Source organism: Nannospalax galili, unplaced genomic scaffold (genome assembly GCF_000622305.1).
Source record: "Nannospalax galili isolate Female #2095 unplaced genomic scaffold, S.galili_v1.0 scaffold405, whole genome shotgun sequence".
Taxonomy (NCBI): domain Eukaryota; kingdom Metazoa; phylum Chordata; class Mammalia; order Rodentia; family Spalacidae; genus Nannospalax; species Nannospalax galili.
The window spans coordinates 258,002-276,432 of NW_008354532.1; the positions used below are offsets into that span (position 1 = coordinate 258,002).

The 18,431-nt window shown below is 37.8% G+C and overlaps 1 protein-coding gene across 6 annotated transcripts in view; it reads right to left on the reverse strand.

Annotated features, from left to right (window-relative positions):
* Positions 1 to 348: 348 nt before the first annotated feature.
* The window catches only part of Nudt9 (nudix hydrolase 9), a 29,514-nt gene continuing 11,431 nt past the window's right edge, over positions 349 to 18,431 (reverse strand). For 5 of the 6 annotated variants that reach the window (XM_029555321.1, XM_008851738.3, XM_017802844.2 and 2 more), the window contains 6 exons: positions 17,443 to 17,538; positions 15,195 to 15,281; positions 9,281 to 9,392; positions 7,527 to 7,673; positions 5,492 to 5,576; positions 349 to 832 (listed from right to left, as the gene is read on the reverse strand). In XM_029555321.1, coding sequence (XP_029411181.1) covers positions 654 to 832; positions 5,492 to 5,576; positions 7,527 to 7,673; positions 9,281 to 9,392; positions 15,195 to 15,281; positions 17,443 to 17,538 — 706 coding nt within the window. In that variant the 3' untranslated portion in view covers positions 349 to 653. Of the gene's footprint in view, positions 833 to 2,461; positions 3,286 to 5,491; positions 5,577 to 7,526; positions 7,674 to 9,280; positions 9,393 to 15,194; positions 15,282 to 17,442; positions 17,539 to 18,431 lie in introns of those variants that run through there. The other variant, XM_029555320.1, reaches the window with a different exon arrangement.

The following is an 18,431-nucleotide window of genomic DNA, read 5'->3' on the forward strand; positions in this document are numbered from 1 at the left end:
ATTTATCTTATAAAGTAGTTGTAGGAAAGTGAAATCTCTATAAATTACTAATTTACCTGGACATATTTCTTAAATATACTAAATGAGAACATGAACTTCTATTCATTGATCCTTATTGACTAAAAGAATAACTTAAATTGCTTTATAAATCTCAAGAATACACAAAGTTTTCACTTTTGAGACGAGCTTCAATAAAAGCATATGAAGAATGTGAAGTGAATCATTTAAGGGAAAACCAGGCTGGACACTGACTAGTATCTGATGGAGCTTCCCTCTATAGGAGTATGCTACAGCAGGAACATCAGTCTCATTTCAGAGGATCCGTGAGGAAAACTAACAAGCCAGAACTAGAGGTAAACTAAGTCACAGCCAAAGATCTCATTTTTATTGTAACTACAGTTCTTCAAAGTGCATCAACTATTTACATTTGTGTCAGTCATGCTTAAGTAGAATACATACAAAATCTGATTATTTCTAATCCTTTAGACAAGTGGGGAAACTGAAAGTTCAGTGTTCTCATTTACTCATTTTCACTCTGTTGCAAAAACTTCTTAAATACAAACATTTGAAAGGGAATGAATGTCCCAGCGACCTTTCCAAAGCATAAATTCTGTGATATTGCTCCTTGCTGGCCTCAGTTTACATGGAGAAAGCTATAGGCCGTGGCAGTCAGCTTCTGAGTCCTCACTCCAGTGCGCATCCCGTTTCTCTGCTACTAGCTTGATGAACTGGGAGTGGCTGGCGTAGAGCTTGAGCTCATCGCTGATGTCCACCCACCTCACCTTTCCAGCATCATCGCCAGCTTCCAGGGTGAGGCTGTCCATGATCTCACCTAGTCACCAGAGAGAATTGTTGCCAGAAAGATGATCCATTTATTTGCTTCTTTTTCAACATAATTCTCTATCTTCAAATAGCCTTACTAAAAATAATCTTAATCATCATTGTAATGGATGGCCAAGTGAATTAAAAACAATATTCCAAAATGCTTGATTTTTTTACATTAAGGCACATTTTCATATATATGTATATATATATATATACTGAATTTTATATATATATATATGGAATTTTTGTGGATTTCATACAATACATCTCAATCATATTTAGCCCCCTTTTCCTTATTTGTACCAACCTCAAAGCCCACTCACAGGATTTCATGCATTCTTTCATATGTTAAGGCCTATCAAGTCAAGTTTGTGTCAGATGTTCCTCAGTGTGAGTTCACTCACGGGAGCCTAGTCTGTCTATCTAGAATCATGCCCTTAAAAAAGATCAACTCTCCCTCACTTAGTAGTGATAAGTTGCCAATAGTTCCTCACTAAAGTTATGGCATCCTGCCCATTTCCCCAGTTCTAGGCTTATTTTTGTCTGCATTTAACTAAGTTTCTAAATAGCAGATAAAGGATACAAATAAGAGTTTTTCCTCCTTAAATTAAGAATCTCATTCTTAAAAAATAATAAGGGGGCTGAAGAGATGGATCAGTGGTTAAGAGCACTGGCTGCTCTTGCAGAGGGCCCAGGTTCGGTTCCCAGCATCTACATGCGGCTAAAAACTGTCCAAAACTCCGCTTCCAGGGGATTTGGTCATCTTCTGACCTCTGTGGGCATTCCACAACATGGGTGCGCTTACACTCAAGGAAACAATACACTCATACACATAAAATTTTAAAAAGATAAAATATTTAAATTCCAGAGGGATCAAAGACTTAAGTATTTTTTAAAAAGAAAGGGAAAAAAAATGCTGGGCATGGTGGCACATGCCTTTAATCTCAACACTTAGGAGGCAGAGACAAGTGAATCTCTGTGAGTTCAAGGCCAGCCTGGCCTACATTATGAGTTCCAAACCAGTCAGGGCTACATAGTGAGACCTTGTCTCAAAAAACAAAACCTAAAAAACAAAGTTTTGATTTGTTGTACAGCTTTAAGTTATCTAACTGGACTCCTCTAGGTATGTCACTAAATCAGAACCCACAACAGAAAATAGTTATAATTTTATATTTATTAAAATATTTCTAGCTATAATTACATGCTCTCAAATCATTATTAAGAATGTAAAGACATTTCTATAGGACAGTTTGGCAATGTATACCAGGTATTTTAGAAAATAAATTCTCCTTGGGGCTAGAGAGATGGCCCAGTGGTCAAGAGCACTGACTGCTCTTCCAGAGGATCTGGGTTCAGTTCCCAGCACCCAAATGGCAGCTAACAACTGTCCATAACTCCAGTTCCAGAGGATCCACCACCCTCTTCTGGACTCTGAGCACTGCATGCATGTGGAGCACTTACACGTAGCCAAAATATACACATAAAATAAAAATAAATAAATATTTTAAAAACTAAAATAAAGCCAGGCGTGGCAGCACACGCCTTTAATCCCAGCACTCGGGAGGCAGAGGCAGGTGGATCTCTGTGAGTTCAAGGCCAGCCTGGTTTACATAGTGAGTTCCAGGACAGCTGGGGCTACAGGGAGACTCTGCCTCAAAAAGACCAAAAAAAAAAAAAATTTTTTTTAAATAAATAATTCTCCTTGATGGGCGTTTAATCAATAACCATCAGAGCACCTTATGTACTGTGTCCTCTGTACTAGGCACTAGAGATACAAGAGGATACCAGTTCCACTGTGAAGAATCTATTGACTTTAATGAGGAGGTAAATAGATGGATCTCTGTGAGTTTAAGGCCATCCTGGTCTATATAGTGAGTTCCAGGCCAGCCAGAGCTACATAGTAAAAAGACCCTATCTCAAAAAAACAAAAAATACTTTATTGAGCTGGGGATACAGTTCAGTGGTAAAGTACTTGCCTAGAATACTTAAGGCTCTAGGTACAATCCCAATACTAAAATAAAATTAAACGAGGTGGGGTGGCTTCCATCTGTAATCTCAGTCAGTACTCAGGACACCGCAAGAAGAGGACTTCCATCAGTTCAGAGCAAACCTGGGCTACATACATAATTAGACCTTGTCGCAAAAAAATTATTCAAAGTCATTAGAGAGTAAAGTATTCAAGGCAACAAGATTTACATGTTTTCTGTATATATACATAAGCATCTAACATCACATTCTTTAAAAATGGACAAAATCAAATTTTTCACCTACATGACACAGATTAAAGAAGAGATACAATGGACTCCCCTAGTCGTTAAAAAAGGTGATTGAACCTAGCATAGCAGCTCTTGACTATAATCCCAGCATTTTCAAGGTAAAGGAAGGAGGACAGCCCATGAGTTAGTGACCAGCCAAATCACATAGTGAGTTCCAGGACAGCCAGGACTATGCAGCAAGAAGCTACCTCAAAAAAAAACAAAAACAGACAAAAAAAACTTTAAAGTGATTTATATATTCTGCCATCAGACAATGCCCATAATATCTTTTTAAGTGAGACATCAAGCAAACAACGAGAATATGCCGTTTAAGTGTCTTTTATTTATTTTTAAAGCTACATAAAGTCTGGGAGAACCTAAAACAAGATGTTAATTAAAAGTAGTTGTGCATTTTCTTCTTTATAACATCTATTCTCTAAATAAGTTTGAATTATCATTAATCATGTAAAAATTACCTTTATAATAAATAAGATAATAAAGCTATTACTTAAAAGGAAATAATACTTGGTGCATAGGTTCTAAACTTCAGTGCTAATAGACCAATTCTACATCTATTCTCACTGTATCTATGATATCCATCCTCAATGGAGTGAGAGACGTCAAACAACGTAAAAATTATTGTACTATCTACATACTTTCCTCTAATAACTTGTATTTTACCAGAACTAATGTCTGAGCATTCTTTTACTCACCTCTAGTCACTTTTTTATTACACCAAACAAAATTTTAACATTTAAAGATGTGGAGTTTTCTAGTCATCACTTCCGCTCACAAGGAGAAAACGGAACTGATGAACGGTTCTTAGATCCATCAAAGAATTTTGCCACGGAGCACACTGCCACCCTCTGGTGGAAAATGCCCTCTCACTTCTAACAAGGAGCCTGAGGAAGTAATCAGTTTGAAATACACCCAGTTTACTGTCCTCATATACAGTGATTTTTACCAAGTGGAGGAGTCAACCAAAAGAAGGGCACAGCTCAGAGCTCACCAAGCAGTCTCTAGAGAAGCCCAAAGGTAAATGGGAAGTAAAAAACTCTAAATGATGTAAAGACAGTACTCATGTATGAAATTCTCGAATTAAAATTTTTAAAGGAGTAAAGGTGACAGATATGGATCCAGCAAGGAATAAATGGGGCCTTACTCCTAACTGGATAAACACAAAACCTCAAATAGGGCTATTTGCTTTAATTCCTTTTATCTGATTAACCATGGTCAGCTTTCAAAATACACTGTAAAATATGCTACAGGGTTTAAAAAAAAAAACAATCTACAGAGACAAAGCAAACACCGAAAACAAAGATTTGCTGAATTATGAGCAAAGTCTTTTCTAAGGGGAAAGAACTGTGGTGAAAACAGACGGGTCACCTATAAAGTGTGTCAATCTACCTTTGCTCTGTGGAGAAACAGTGTTTTCAACCCCACAAGTGAATAATGAACTATCTGTAGTTTAGCTGTAGCAGCCTCATTCTAAACTGCAGTTGTGTATTTTTAACAAGTTCCTGGGTCAGAAGGATGAACTTTCAACATCTTAGAACTGTGTTTAGAGAGAACAGAAATAGTGCTGAGGTTTCCCCGAATCCAAGTAAAAACACACAGTGTAAAAGTGACAGATCAGCTCACTCTGGTCCATTTATAAATAACCAAGCTCAGGAGGATAAGCACAGGGTTCCAGAGCTAAGAAGGAGTGTGGTAGAACATTTAGTCCTCTGAAAGGTACCCTCATTTCATTAAGCTACCGATGAATGCCAAATGCTTAAAACATCATCCAATTTAGCAAGAAAGCATGCTTCAAGGGAAGCTAGCTAATGTGTGAGGGTCATAAGGCACTTTGAAGAGTGCAGGGTTCCCTTCCCTTTTGTAATAACAGATTTGCCTCCTCCAATAAATTTTAAAATCTAGAGATCAAAAAAAGAACTCATTTAAAATTTTTTACTACTTGGAATCTTTTTGAGCTTTAATAATGTGTGTTCATTATGAAAATATCCAAAGCCCAAGGATACAACACTACAGTGACAATACTCTAAGCAGTAACATAAATATAAATGGCATTTCCTCCCTCACTGCCACACTTTTCCATGCAAATTCCCAGCTGATTTTGCTTTTGTTTACATAAATTTAATCTTACTATAATAATTATACTAATAATTGCTAGTTTTAAATCACATCATTTTAGCTGAAAAAACTGTCATCACTGCTGATAAACTTTTCAAGCTTTCCACGTATTCTTTTAATACTAACAACTCTGCTTTCACATAAATATAGTCCTAATCAACAGTTAACTGGTTTACAATGCTAAGACAGTCCAGATGTGATCTCACCCTAGTTAAGACTTGTAGTTTCAAGTAGTCTTCCAATTCCAGCTAGATTAATACATTTAAGTATAAAATTACCTGTTTCATCATGGTAATTCACAGCTTCTGTCTCCATCCATGCATTATCAGTGTTTCGAGGATCATCAACATACCCCTTATATATCTATTTTTAAAACAGGGTAGAAAAAAACAGTCTAGAGTGAGATAGAATGAGTGCAACAGAAGCTGCTTTCTTCAGTAATTAAGAAATGTCAATATCCTGTCACACGCAATGTTACTAAACTGGACATTTAAAAATGGTCACAATAACGTGTTCTATATGTGTTTTTACCCAAAAAAGTTTTGGGTTTTTTTTGGTTTTTTTTTTTTTTTTTTTTTTTTTTTTTTTTTCCCAAAAAAATTTTGGGTTTTTTTTGGTTTTTTTGTTACTTTTTTTTTTCTTTTTGTCTTTTTTGTTTTTTTTGAGACTGTTTCTCCTTGTACCCCCTGCACCCCTGGACCTCTTGTGGAAACCAACACGGCCCTAAACCCCACAGAGTCCCCCCTGCCTCTGCCTCCCAAGTGCTGGGATTAAAGGCATGTGCCACCACACCCAGCCCAAAAAAGTTTTTTAAAGAAGAAATGCAAAATACCATAGCACCCTTAGCACAGTTGCACAGGTTTGTTTTAGATTTCTCAGAGGACAGTATTGTCTCTTGAGGTAGCTTTAAAATTCACAAAATGTTCAATACTATACAATTTGAGAGGGTTGGGGACATAGCTCAGTGGTACAGAATGCTTAGCATGCAGAAGGCCCAGGGTTGAATTCCTAGGACCAGGGGTAAAAAAAATCTGAACTAGTCAGATTTTGATCACATACTTTTAAGACAGTTCTGTAATTTAAGTATTTTTCTGGGTTAATAATTTCTGTGATCATAATTTCATGTAAGAAGGTATATCATTCTAGATAAATAAAGGAACTAGATAGATAAAACTAAAAATTGAAACATAAGCTTACTAATACAAGAAAAGATCTAGATCTAGTTATCTAACACAAACGTGAGCAAAAAAGATCCAGAAAGGATATATAAAAAAATTAAGAAATCCCATTTAGGATGCTGAGGAAGGAGGTTGGGAGATCAAGAGCTTGAGGACAGGGGCTGGAGAGATAGCTCAGTCAGTCAGGTGCTTTCTGAGCAAGAATGAGGAGACAGACACAGCCTAATCAGTGAGAGACTTGGTCTCAAAAGACAAGGTAGAAAGCTGGGCATGGTAGGGCATGCCTTTAATAAATCCCAGTATTCAAGATGCAGAGGCAGGCAGATCTTTGTGAGTTCAAGGCCAGCCTGGCCTACATAGCTAGCTCCAGGGCAGCTGGGACTACAGGGAAACCCCCAGTTTCAAAAAACAAAACAAAACAAAAATTCCGAAGTAAATCACACCTGAGGAATAACACTCAAAGTTATCCTCATACACAGACATAGACACACACACACACACACACACACACACACACACACACACACCCCAAAACAAAAACAAAAACACAAAAAATAAAAAAGTTTTAGGCCAGCCTGGGCATATAACAAGCACTTAATCAATCTGAGCTAAGTGTCATGACCCTTTAAAAAAAAAAGAAGACATACAAACTCTGGAAAAAAAAAAAAAAAACAAAACAAAGCAATCCAAATGACAGTCAATGAAGTAAAAGAAAATCCACTCTTCTTTTTATTGTTAGTATCCAAACACCTTATATGGTATTTTCTTTTAATAACAGAGTATAAAGACAATATAGGCATAAGACTTAAATGGTTATCAACCAAAACAAACAGCCTATCACAGAGAGTTGGATTTATGGAAACAAAAAGCGATCTTCTATTGGATAGAGTCTCAATGTGCAAGAAAATAGTATATTTGTCATGAGCTCAGATTGCAGCTAAGGACAAACTAGGAGAAAAAAGTAATAAATGATCAAATTGACCTAAGTTGGGCTATAAAACTTTGAGCAAAATCTACTAAAATCAAGGTCTACAACTTTAGTTGTTTATGTGAGTACACTGTACATATACAAGTATTCTACTGGACCTCCCAGACTTCCAGAACTAAATCCTCCACAGGAACTGCCACTTCTTACCACTAGATGTTCTTGGCTGAAGAGTCTGTGCAGCTTCTCCTCTATCTCTCTCTTTTCAGCCGTGGACTTCTGTAAGGAGTTGAGAGCTTCCTCACCAAACTCTCTTTTCAGTGTGGCACTTATCTTCTCTCCTGGGTCTACCATCCCCTACAGTCACATTAAAAACAAATAAGCTCTGATTCATTCAACAAATATTTGCTGTGGTACAACCGACACTTACTATTTAATTTGTCCCCATTCCTCTGTGAAAAGCTCTTCTTTAAACCATCTGTGTGTAGGAGAAGTCAATAAAGGTGATTCATATTTGGCCACAGTGATTGGTCCAGAGTTAGGCTGTGGCAAAGTGAGCCAATCAAATTCATTTCCTAGCACTTTCCAAACTCAAACTAAGGAGGCCTTTGGGGAAGAAAACAGCAAAATGATTCTTCCCCATTGTCCAGCTCATCCCAGCCTCACTGACCTCTTCAGTGTTCTCAGAATATACCAGAAACACTGCTATCTGAGGGCCTATGCACCTGCTCTTACCTTTGTCCAAGATGTTTTTCCCCAGAAACCTAAATGGTTCACTCATTCCCTTCTTTTAGTCTTTATTTAAATGCCACCTTCTCTAACAGTCTTCCCTAACTGCAGTATCTAACTACAAATTCTCAAACACTTGTCAGTCTCCTATCCTGCTTTACGTTTTCTTAATACTTACCACCTACTACTGTAAATTTCCAATGACAATAAAATGTAAAACCCTATGATGAGGGGCTGGACCTCAGAGGTTAAGAACACTGATTGTTCTTGCAGAAGACCCGGGTTCAAATCCTAGCACCCACATGGCAGCTAACAACTGTCCATAACTCCAGTTCCAGGGGCTCCAACAGTCCCTTCTGACCTCTGCAGGCATTGCACAACACAAGTGCACTTACCTATATGCAGGCAACACATGCATACACATAAAATAAAAATAAAAAATAAAAAATGAAATATTTATTAAAAAAATTTTTTAAACCCATGATGAAGTCATCATTATGTGACTGCATTTGGCATGAGTGAAGTCTGATGACTAACCTAAGCTTTCATCAGAGTCAGCTATGATCTTTAATTCTATTCCATTTTTACCCTGCCCCCCCAAAAATATTCTTGCCAACAGCAGTACAGTCATCCTCATGTGAAACTCTCTCTATTTCACCATAAGGCATAAACTAAAAAACCTCTTCTATACATACTATACATATTTTAAAAGGTCACTTCAAATATAACACTGGCATGAATTCAACCCAGACTAACAAAAGTACACTCTTCCTGATGACGATATGGAAAAGTTTAAAACTACAAGGAACAGTTTGTAATTAAAAGTATCTTTTTTATTATGTTTAAAAGTTATCAAAATTCAACAAATAATGCTAAGAATATTACCCTGAGTTTGGAGTGAGGATTGAGATAAACCTTTACACTGAGGAATGCCTACCAGATTCTATCTCTGTGGGGTAAACACGGTAAAGATGAGAACATCCCATCATCCAAGCAAGGAGAGGGCAGAGCAGCAGCCAGATAGAACTAAAAAGTTCATGCTCGTTTCCTAAGATCTTAGAAATATACTTAAATTCTAACAGCCTTACTTTATCCTAAACTTGACAGTGCTACCTCATGGTGAGAAAAGACAGCAGAGTAGGGAGAAATGGAGGAGTGAAGATCCACACAGTGAGGCTGTGTGAGCAAAGCAAGGGAAAGAAGGAAGGTCTGTGCAGTGCAGAGATGATGCTTACCCCCGGGATTGCCCACTCGCCACAGTCTTTCCTTTTTATTGCAACAAACTGTAAGATGCATTTCCCAGAAACAGGATGTGTGACTTTATTTCCACTGTTATCCTTTTTCCACCTGTGAATGGTAACAGAAGATTAACTAAAACAGACGAGCATTCTATATAAAACAAACAAAATTATAGATACATTTTTCTTTATACTAACAAAGTATCTAAAAATGTGCCTAAAATAAACGTTTTATTTTTTAAAAAGTCCTATTTTTTTTATTAGCAATATGCTATACTTAGCACTGTTACAAACCAGAAGAAACTTTACATAAAGGGTGCTGTATTCTTTTATAATGAAAATTTAGTAAAAACAATACAGTTTTTACTAAAGTACTATCAAAAAAAAAGTTTAAAGTAGAATGTAAATTAAAGGAAAGGTTATAAAGGATGTTGTGTATTTTTGTCTACCAAAGATCCCTTTTGGAAATTTCAGGTGATGAAACAAACCTGGTAAATACGTATATTTAACATTTCACCCTGTGTTATGAGAAAAGCAGGTTGCATGGGATAGTTTCTGCTGTGCCTAACATCTGTTTTCCAGTCTTTATGCCTTCTTCAGATTTTTTTAACCTCACTCCATCTTATATTTTAATGTTATGCCTTGAACTGAATTACATTGTTAGGCTATGCTCACTTCAGAATATACTTTCTAACCATATTTTCTTTCTCAGAGATAAGTCGCTTTTCTCCTTCCACTTTTTTTTTTTTTTTTTTTTTTTTTTTTTTTTTTTTTTTTTGGTCTTTTTGTGACATGGTCTCCCTATAGCCCCAGCTGTCCTGGAACTTACTATGTAGACCAGGCTGGCCTTGAACTCACAGAGATCCGCCTGCCTCTGCCTCCTGAGTGCTGGATTAAAGGCGTGCACCACCACGCCCAGCCTTCTCCTTCTAATTTTAAGATTTTTTTTTCTAAATATAGTCTTATAAGCAAAAATAAGAATTTTGAACTTCTAAACTGGGTGTGGTGGTACACACGCCTTTAATCCCAGCAGGTGGATATCTGTGAGTTCAAGGCCAGCCTGGTCTACATAGTGAGTTCTAGGCCAGCTGTGGCTATAGGGAGACCCTGTCTCAAAAAGACCAAAAAAAAAAAAAAAAAGGATTTTGAACTTCTAATAACAAATTAAAAAAGAAAGTCTTTGATCTAATTATCAATCTAGAAGAGACTCAAAAGTATACTAGTTTGAATAGTTTCTCCAAGTTTCTTTATCTAGTAGTTAACTATCATATCTAACCTACAACTCATCCTGAAAGAGTTCACAGTTTTAGAGTAGAGCTAAACACCTAAATGATAACTTTTAAAAGAAAATTTCAGTTTGTTGAGTATAGCAAATAGATGTAAAATAATAACTAGTGCAATGTTTGTTTTTAAGATGGCAGACAAAGAATAACAAGCAAGAAACAAATAAAACGCTGATTCAAGAAACTGAACGTCCACTCCAGGTCTGATGCTATGAGCATATGAGAAGGACAGAGTCAGGTATGGAACTAAAAAAACAGGTGGAAGTGTTTACATGACAGAATTCATCAAATTCATGTTCTGAGGAGAGCCAGATAGTATTTTTAAGGAGGGTAAAGCCATAGCCTATTTGTATTTTAGAATGCTCACTCATTTTGACGAAGCATGAGGCTGAGCAACTAAAACACTATTACTGTCTGCCACTTGTTTGTTCTTTTATTTTTTCTTGCTACATACTTAATAAACTCACTCATTTGAAACCAAAAGCACCATTATCATAGATTACTCTTCATCACAGATCCTTCTCTGGAAAGAACAGCACCATCTACAAACAGGGTGCCCAGTGTTTCTCTCCTTAAGTAAGACTGTCTGAAACAAGTTAATCCTTTCCTAATTTTGAAAAAAAAGGGTCTATTCCTGAGACTTTCGTGGTCTCTCCAGTTGCAGCATCCCAGTACAAAGCACCTGGATTCTTCTTCATGGCACTGATCTCTTTAATCATAACTTCCTTGAACGCAACTTAAACTCACTGTTTTTCTGAAGAAACTATTCATTTTTTCAAATTTTTCCACTCTACCTTTGCTCTCAGTTCTCAGAGTCCACTGGGCTAAAAGCAGCCAGTAACCTTGCTAAGCCTTGAAATTTCCTCTGCCAGACCAACTCATCATCTTTAATCTCAACATCCCACAAAGACTTAGGACATCAATAAAATGTAGCCAAGCTCTCTGTCAGAACCCAACATGAAGAGCCTGTCATATAATTTCCTGTGAAGACCTGTCCCCACCTGGTAAGGTGCTTGAGTACAAGCTGCGCTGTCTGCACACCTGTGAACACTGATTTTTTTTCATCCCTCCCGAGGATTGCTCATTAAACTGTCTAGTCCTTCTCTGGCTGTTTATTCCTATTTTTCCAGATTCTTCCCACAAATCAATTCCAAAGGCTTCTAAACCACGTTGTAAGACACAATCACACCAACAAACCCATTTCTCAGCACAAGTTTTTCGTATCAGATTTCCATCACTGTGGCAAAATACTTGAGAAGCTCATTAACTTACAAGGAAGAAAGATTTACTTTGGCTCTCAGTCTCAGAGGTTTCACACTATGGTCATGCAGACCTGTGGACTCTGGGCCTCGGGAACTGGACCAAAGGAAACCTTACCTCCTGCCAGCCAAGAAGCAAAAAAGAAAAAGAGAAGGAGCCTGGGTTCTAATATTCCCTTCAAGAGCACGCCCATATAACCTAAATTCTCCCACTAGGCTCCAATTCATAGTCTCCACCACCTTCCAACAGCACCAAAGGCTGAAAACTAAGCCTCCAACACAACCCTTTGGGAGACAGGTAAGATCCAAATTGGAACAGATGCTTTTTAACAGTCAAATGTCTGGTTTCCCTTTTCTGCTTCCAGTCCCCTTGCTAGCACATTCCTGATTCAGATGTGTCACTTCTTCCAGCTTCTAGTCAGCCTCATCAAATTAGAAATGGATGCCATCAGTACTGTGTTTTATTTAAGGATCCAAGAATATATTCGCTCTTCCCACTGCATTCAAACCATAAAGATTCTAAGAGAATCATAGATGGAAACACAGTTAGGGTGGTAGGTAGACAAATATTAATAAACTGATAGAGGATGGATGGATGGATGGATGGATATGAACAGCATTAAAGATAAAATGTTAAGGGGGATAAAGATCCCTTTTGGCAAGTTGAGGGAGAAAGTAAGAGAGTAAGATGGGTGGGTACTCGTGCTTCTAACAGCAACTGGAAAATAAGGGAATTAAACAGCCTTCTTAGAGCTCAATTATTGTATTATTGTAATAGGTTAGATATGAGAACAACAAAGCATCCTTGAGAAAAGTAACAATACTGACAGAATCTGCATTATTTAAGTAAACACTTGAAATTAGTTAAATTTCTCTTTGAAGAAGTGACAATTCCATTAGGAAAGTTGGTCAGTGAAGTAATTAAAAGATGAGTAAATATTTCAGAAGTATTGTTAAGATGATTCCTATATAAACAGTGTTCTAGTTTGTTTCTCCATTGCTGTGACAAAACACTCTAAACAATACCAACTTGGGGAGGAAAGGGTTTGTTTGGCTTACATCTCCCAGATCATAATTTATCAGGGAGCCCAAGGTATGAACTCAGGGCAGGAACCCTTAGGCAGGAGCTGAAGCACAGGCCACGGAGGAACACTGCTCACCAGCTTGCTCTCCTGGCCCCTGCTCCACCTGCTTTCTTATACAACATAGGCCACCTGCCCAAGGGTGGCATTACACACAGTGGGCTGGACCCTCCTACATCACTCAACAATCAAGAAGATGCCCTACAGACATGGCCACAGGCCAGTCCAATTGAGGCTCCCTCTATCCAGGTGTGTCAAGTTGACACTAAGGCAATCCAGCACAGACAACTGAGTTTATCTAGGCCTTATACAGACCTATCTTCTTTTCTCTGAATTCTGATTACCAAAGGACCACCTGGATATGTTCTGCCTCACCAGGCAGACTCAGGAAGAGATTATTTTTCCCTGTTCTGAAGACTTCAGTAGCTCCAGTTCAAACTTATCTTTGGCATTTAATATTTTCCACAATAAAATTTTATAATCTATTTGTTTACTAGCCACCATTCTATAAGAATCTCCTGTTCCAACCATGCTGTCTTTTCATTGCTGGCCAATACACAAATACAGTCTTTCCTTGGTCTCTACAGGGATTGGTTTCAGGATCCCTATGGATCCCCAAATCTTCAGATGCTTAATTCTCTTCTACAAAATAGCACAGAATTAGCATATAACCAAACACATCTTCCTTTCTTTATATCAAACCATCTCAAAATCGCTTATATTTAATCCAACATAAATGATATGAAAAATCATTATACTTCACTATTTTTGAAATAAAGACAAAATCTTTGTATGTTCAGTTTAGATGCAATTTTTTCCCACATATTTTTAATGCAAGCTTGGTTGAATCAGCAGATATGGAACGCAAGGCTATGAAGGACCAGCTACTGCTGCTACTGCTAGAACCCTTTTTCCTAGGTCTCCTCCTGCGCCAAGGTTAAAGCACCAATACAGTGACTTCAGTCAGTGGTGGACCCTATCTATAACCATGGCCCCACACAATATGGAGCCCAATAATTCCTATCACCTAGTGAGATAGTATATAACACATTATTCACATTTGCCATGATGCTTGTATAAGCAAACCCACGGCACTGTCAGTCATATGAACGTATAGTTTATATATACATTTATGTGTCATACATTACTGACAGTGACAAATGACTGTGCTATCAGTTTAGGCATTTCCTGCAGTGTATTCTTTATCATTATGTTAGAGTGTACTCCCCTACTACTAACAAAAGTTTGCTGAAACAGTCGGCATGTTACTCCAGCATCAGTCTCATACATCTTGTATTCAGTGAGTCTCTTACATCAAGAGGCCACATTGAATGACTGGCCTACACCATCTAGGCTTGTGTAAGAGCATCTTGTGATAGTCACACAATGAGAAAATTGCCTTAATGGCACATTTCTTAGACTGTGTCATCACTGTTGGGCAACACATGTTCACATTTTTTAATTTCAAATTTTCCATCTTGCAAACCAAGCCACAGCTCTTTGACAGTAAGGAACCAAAACCTTGAGTTCCTATACTTTAGATCCTCTAAAGTACCTACCTACTCAGTGCTCAGGGAAAAAAAAATGCTAAATATCTACCACATATGTCCAAAGCTCTGACACTGCAACATAGTGCCTTCTACAAAATTCAGACTTGAGAAACATGCTATTAAGTTACAAAACAAACTCATAATGTTTTAAGTTTCTGATTTTGTGTTGGGCTGTATTCACAGCTATCACTGGGCATAGAATGTAATTCACGGGCAGCAGGTTGGACATGCCCCATAGATAATGATTGTTATACTCCTATAACATAAACCACAGCCTGATTTCATTGAGTGACTGACTCACTGACTGACTGATTCAGGGGTTTTGAGATAGGCCTCACTGACTGATATAAGGGTTTTGAGATAGGCCTCAAACTCACAGCAATCTTTTTGCCTCAGTCTTCCACGTACTTTGGGGTATAAGCATGAGCAACCATGCCTGGCTAGAACCACAGCTTTCTATGTAACCATTAGAATGTCATATAGAGTCCCAGCTATGTATAAATATATAGTTGTATCTCTACACACACACACACACACACACACACACACACACACACACACCTCTCTCTCTCTCTCTCTCTCTCTCTCTATATATATATATATATATATTTATCTCTCTACACACACACACACACACACACACACACACACACACACACACACACACACACACACAGCTATAGTCTGTATTTTTCTGATCATTTAGCTTTTTGCTACTGAAATGTTTTTCTTCCTACCTGGTAATAATAGGATCTGCAGCATGATTTGGGCCCCATCTCCCAAGAAGCCCTCGGCCAACCAGTCCTGTCCGCCCTGCAGGATTTCTAGGGAAGAAAAAAAAAGGCCACTAATCACATAAAATCAATTAAATGTGTTTATCTTTATAAACCTGACTTGTTATAGCCCATGAGAAGGAACTATAAACAGAAACAGAGAAATACTATTTCCTTACAAATCTAACAGTCCCATTATGTATCTACACTGAAATCACAGATCTCATTATACTGTCAGTTAATTTTTCTTTTGCACCTATCTTAAGCTCTGGGCATGATCCTCAAGGAGGAGCTCACTCCCAAAGTGCGCCTACAGTTTAAGAATTTACTGCAGCTTCCATTTACTCTCCTAAATTCACATTGGAACCTTGCTGAACTCTGAGTGCTCTGCACATAACCCCGCATCTCTACAACAGTTTACCTTTCAGGATTCCCACTTCATTTTCTTATATCCTCTTTTTTATCTCCACTCTCCTATGCACTTACCATTGACACAGTTTATGTGACATTCTTAGATAGATACATTTTCTCCTCAGTGGGTTCTGGAGATGATGAGATATTAATATTTTCTAGATTTTAAGTAAGCTAAAATCCAATTTTATAAAATTGCCAACTAATTTCCTTTCTTATGTGTCTGTGTATGCATGTTCGAACGTGGGTAGGTGGGTGTACATGCATGTGTGTGAAAGCCTAAGGTGTCTTCCTCAATTGCTCTCCAATTTACTGAGAGAGGTCCACTCAGCTAAGCCCAGAGCTTGCCAATGAGCTCGTCTAGCTAGCCTAACTAGCCAGCTAACCCTGAAGGTCCTAGCTCTGCCTCTCAGAAGCTGGGATTACAGGCAGCCACCCTGCTTACCTGGCTTGTCCATGAGTTCTGCAGATCCAAACTCTGGTCTTCATACTTGCACAACATGGGCTTCATTCACTGAGCCACCTCCCCAGCCCCCAACATATTTCTTTTGTTATAGTTAATTCATTTGTTTGTTTTTGAGATAGGGTCTCACTATGTAGCTCTGGCTGGCCTTAAGCTTGCTAAGTAGTCCAGACCAGCCGCTATCTCAGATATCTGCCTGCCTCAGGTTCCTGAGTGGTGGGATTAAAGGCAAACCACCACACTCATCTCCAACTTTCTTTTTTCTTTGGTCTTTTTGAGACAAGACAGGTTCTCCCTATAGCCGCAGCTGGCCTGTAACTCACTACGTAGACCAGGCTGGGATTAAAGACATGCACCACCACGCCCAGCTCCAACTACTTTCTTAATCTAATGCCACAACCCAGTGTTAAATGTTAGATAAACATAGCAACACTGACCCCCAATGCTATTACTCAACATTCCTTAAGCATTCATTTTTCATATGTACCTAAAAATGCCCTAATCTGTAACCCACCTATGCAGTGCTATCTATCTATTTTGACCTCTTACTATATGAAAGCAGACAACTTGCTGATGTTTCCCTTTCAGTCATCTTTGCACTATACTCTTCCCTGTGACTGCTGTTGAAAATGAATGAAGTTTTTCAGTTTTGTACTAGACTCACAAAAATTTTAGCAAGACATGCAAAAAGAAATAAAGAAATGTCACCTGGCCAACTGATCATTTTTTTCAAGTTCACAGAAGGACAAGTAGGGGAGACAGGCAAAAAGAAACCTTGATATTAAAATTAGTAGTTAGTTTTACTTGATTTTTAAATTATATTTTATTTATTTATTTATTTAGAGTGTGTGTGAGTGTGTGTGTGTGTGTAGATGTCATGGCGCACATGTAGCAGTCAGAGGACAACTTTCTGGAGCTGGTTTCTCCTTCTACTATGGGTCCCAAGAATAGAACTCAGGTGCTCAGGTAGCTAGAGCTTTACCCATCTCACCAGCTCCAAGAAACAGTTTGATTTTTAGTCTTACATGTCTTATATATTTGAATAAATTCTTACTTTAAGGCATTAACTCATTTAGTAACTAGTGAAAACACAATTTTAAATCCTTTCTGTTAATTTATTCAATTAGTTCACTCTTCAAGTTCAAATCCTGCCACTAGCACTCACTACTTGTATGCAATTGCTAACATTCTTATCTGTTAAATAGAACCAAAAAAGACTTTATTAGTTCACATTTATAAATTCCTGCATGTCTGGCACATACAATTATACAATGAATGTCAACCATCTTCTCTGCCTTTTGAGACCTTATTTTAAGTTACTTCATTCTCAGTACCTACCTAGGTCTTCCATTTTCAATTTCATACAGGCCATTCTGGCTTTTTCTCTCAACGTGCCCATCTTTTTCATTAAATTTGGGAGAAAAGTTGCTTTCACTGTAATGAGAATGACAGGGCAAAATAAGAAACAATGAAAAACACTACCCACAGCTTAATAATGTGAATCAACATTATTTATAATAAGCAGCATCTTGGAAACAGTAAAATTTTTAAGAGTTTTTATTTACAAATCATCTTATTTTGTAAAAACAGGTCCTAGAGAGCAAAGACTCCTTTTAGCCAAACCAATACAAGGACATATAAGTGTACAGTTATTATCAAATTTATTAACTACTCTTGGAAAGAAGAAATGGAGCTCCTCCAAACGCCATAAAAAAGTCTACACTACACAATAGCTAAGAGATGGAAGCAACCTAAGTGTCCCTCAATTGACGAGTAGATAATGAAAATGTGGTTCATTTATACGATGGAGTTTTACTCGGCAGTAAAGAAAGATGAAATCATGAAATCTGCAGGTAAATAGATGGAACTAGAAACTGTTATACTAAGTGAAGTAACACCGAGTCAGAAAAAAAATCAACGTATGTTCTCCCTCTTATGTGGATCCTAGAACCAAATCCTGATAAGTGAGTATGTATCTAGACAGAATTTCAGGAACCAGGATAATGGAAAGGAATCAGGGAGGTAAAGAACCTGAAAGAGAAGAACAGTAGGAAACAGGAATTAATAAGGGAGATATGGATAAAAATTGGGTTAGTTTAAGGGAAGGGGGAGGGAAGGGTATACAAGGAACCTAGGGGATAAAGGGAAAGAAGGAGCTCAAGAAAGGTAGGACTGCAGGAGAAGGGTATTATTGAGGGAGAAAGGGGGAAAATGGGGAAACCATGATGGAGGGGTTAGACAAGGCGAGAGATAAATAATGCCTAGCTAGTTTTAAAAACCAGAGGGAACCATAGTAGTCCAACAACCTACTGACAAATTATACATAC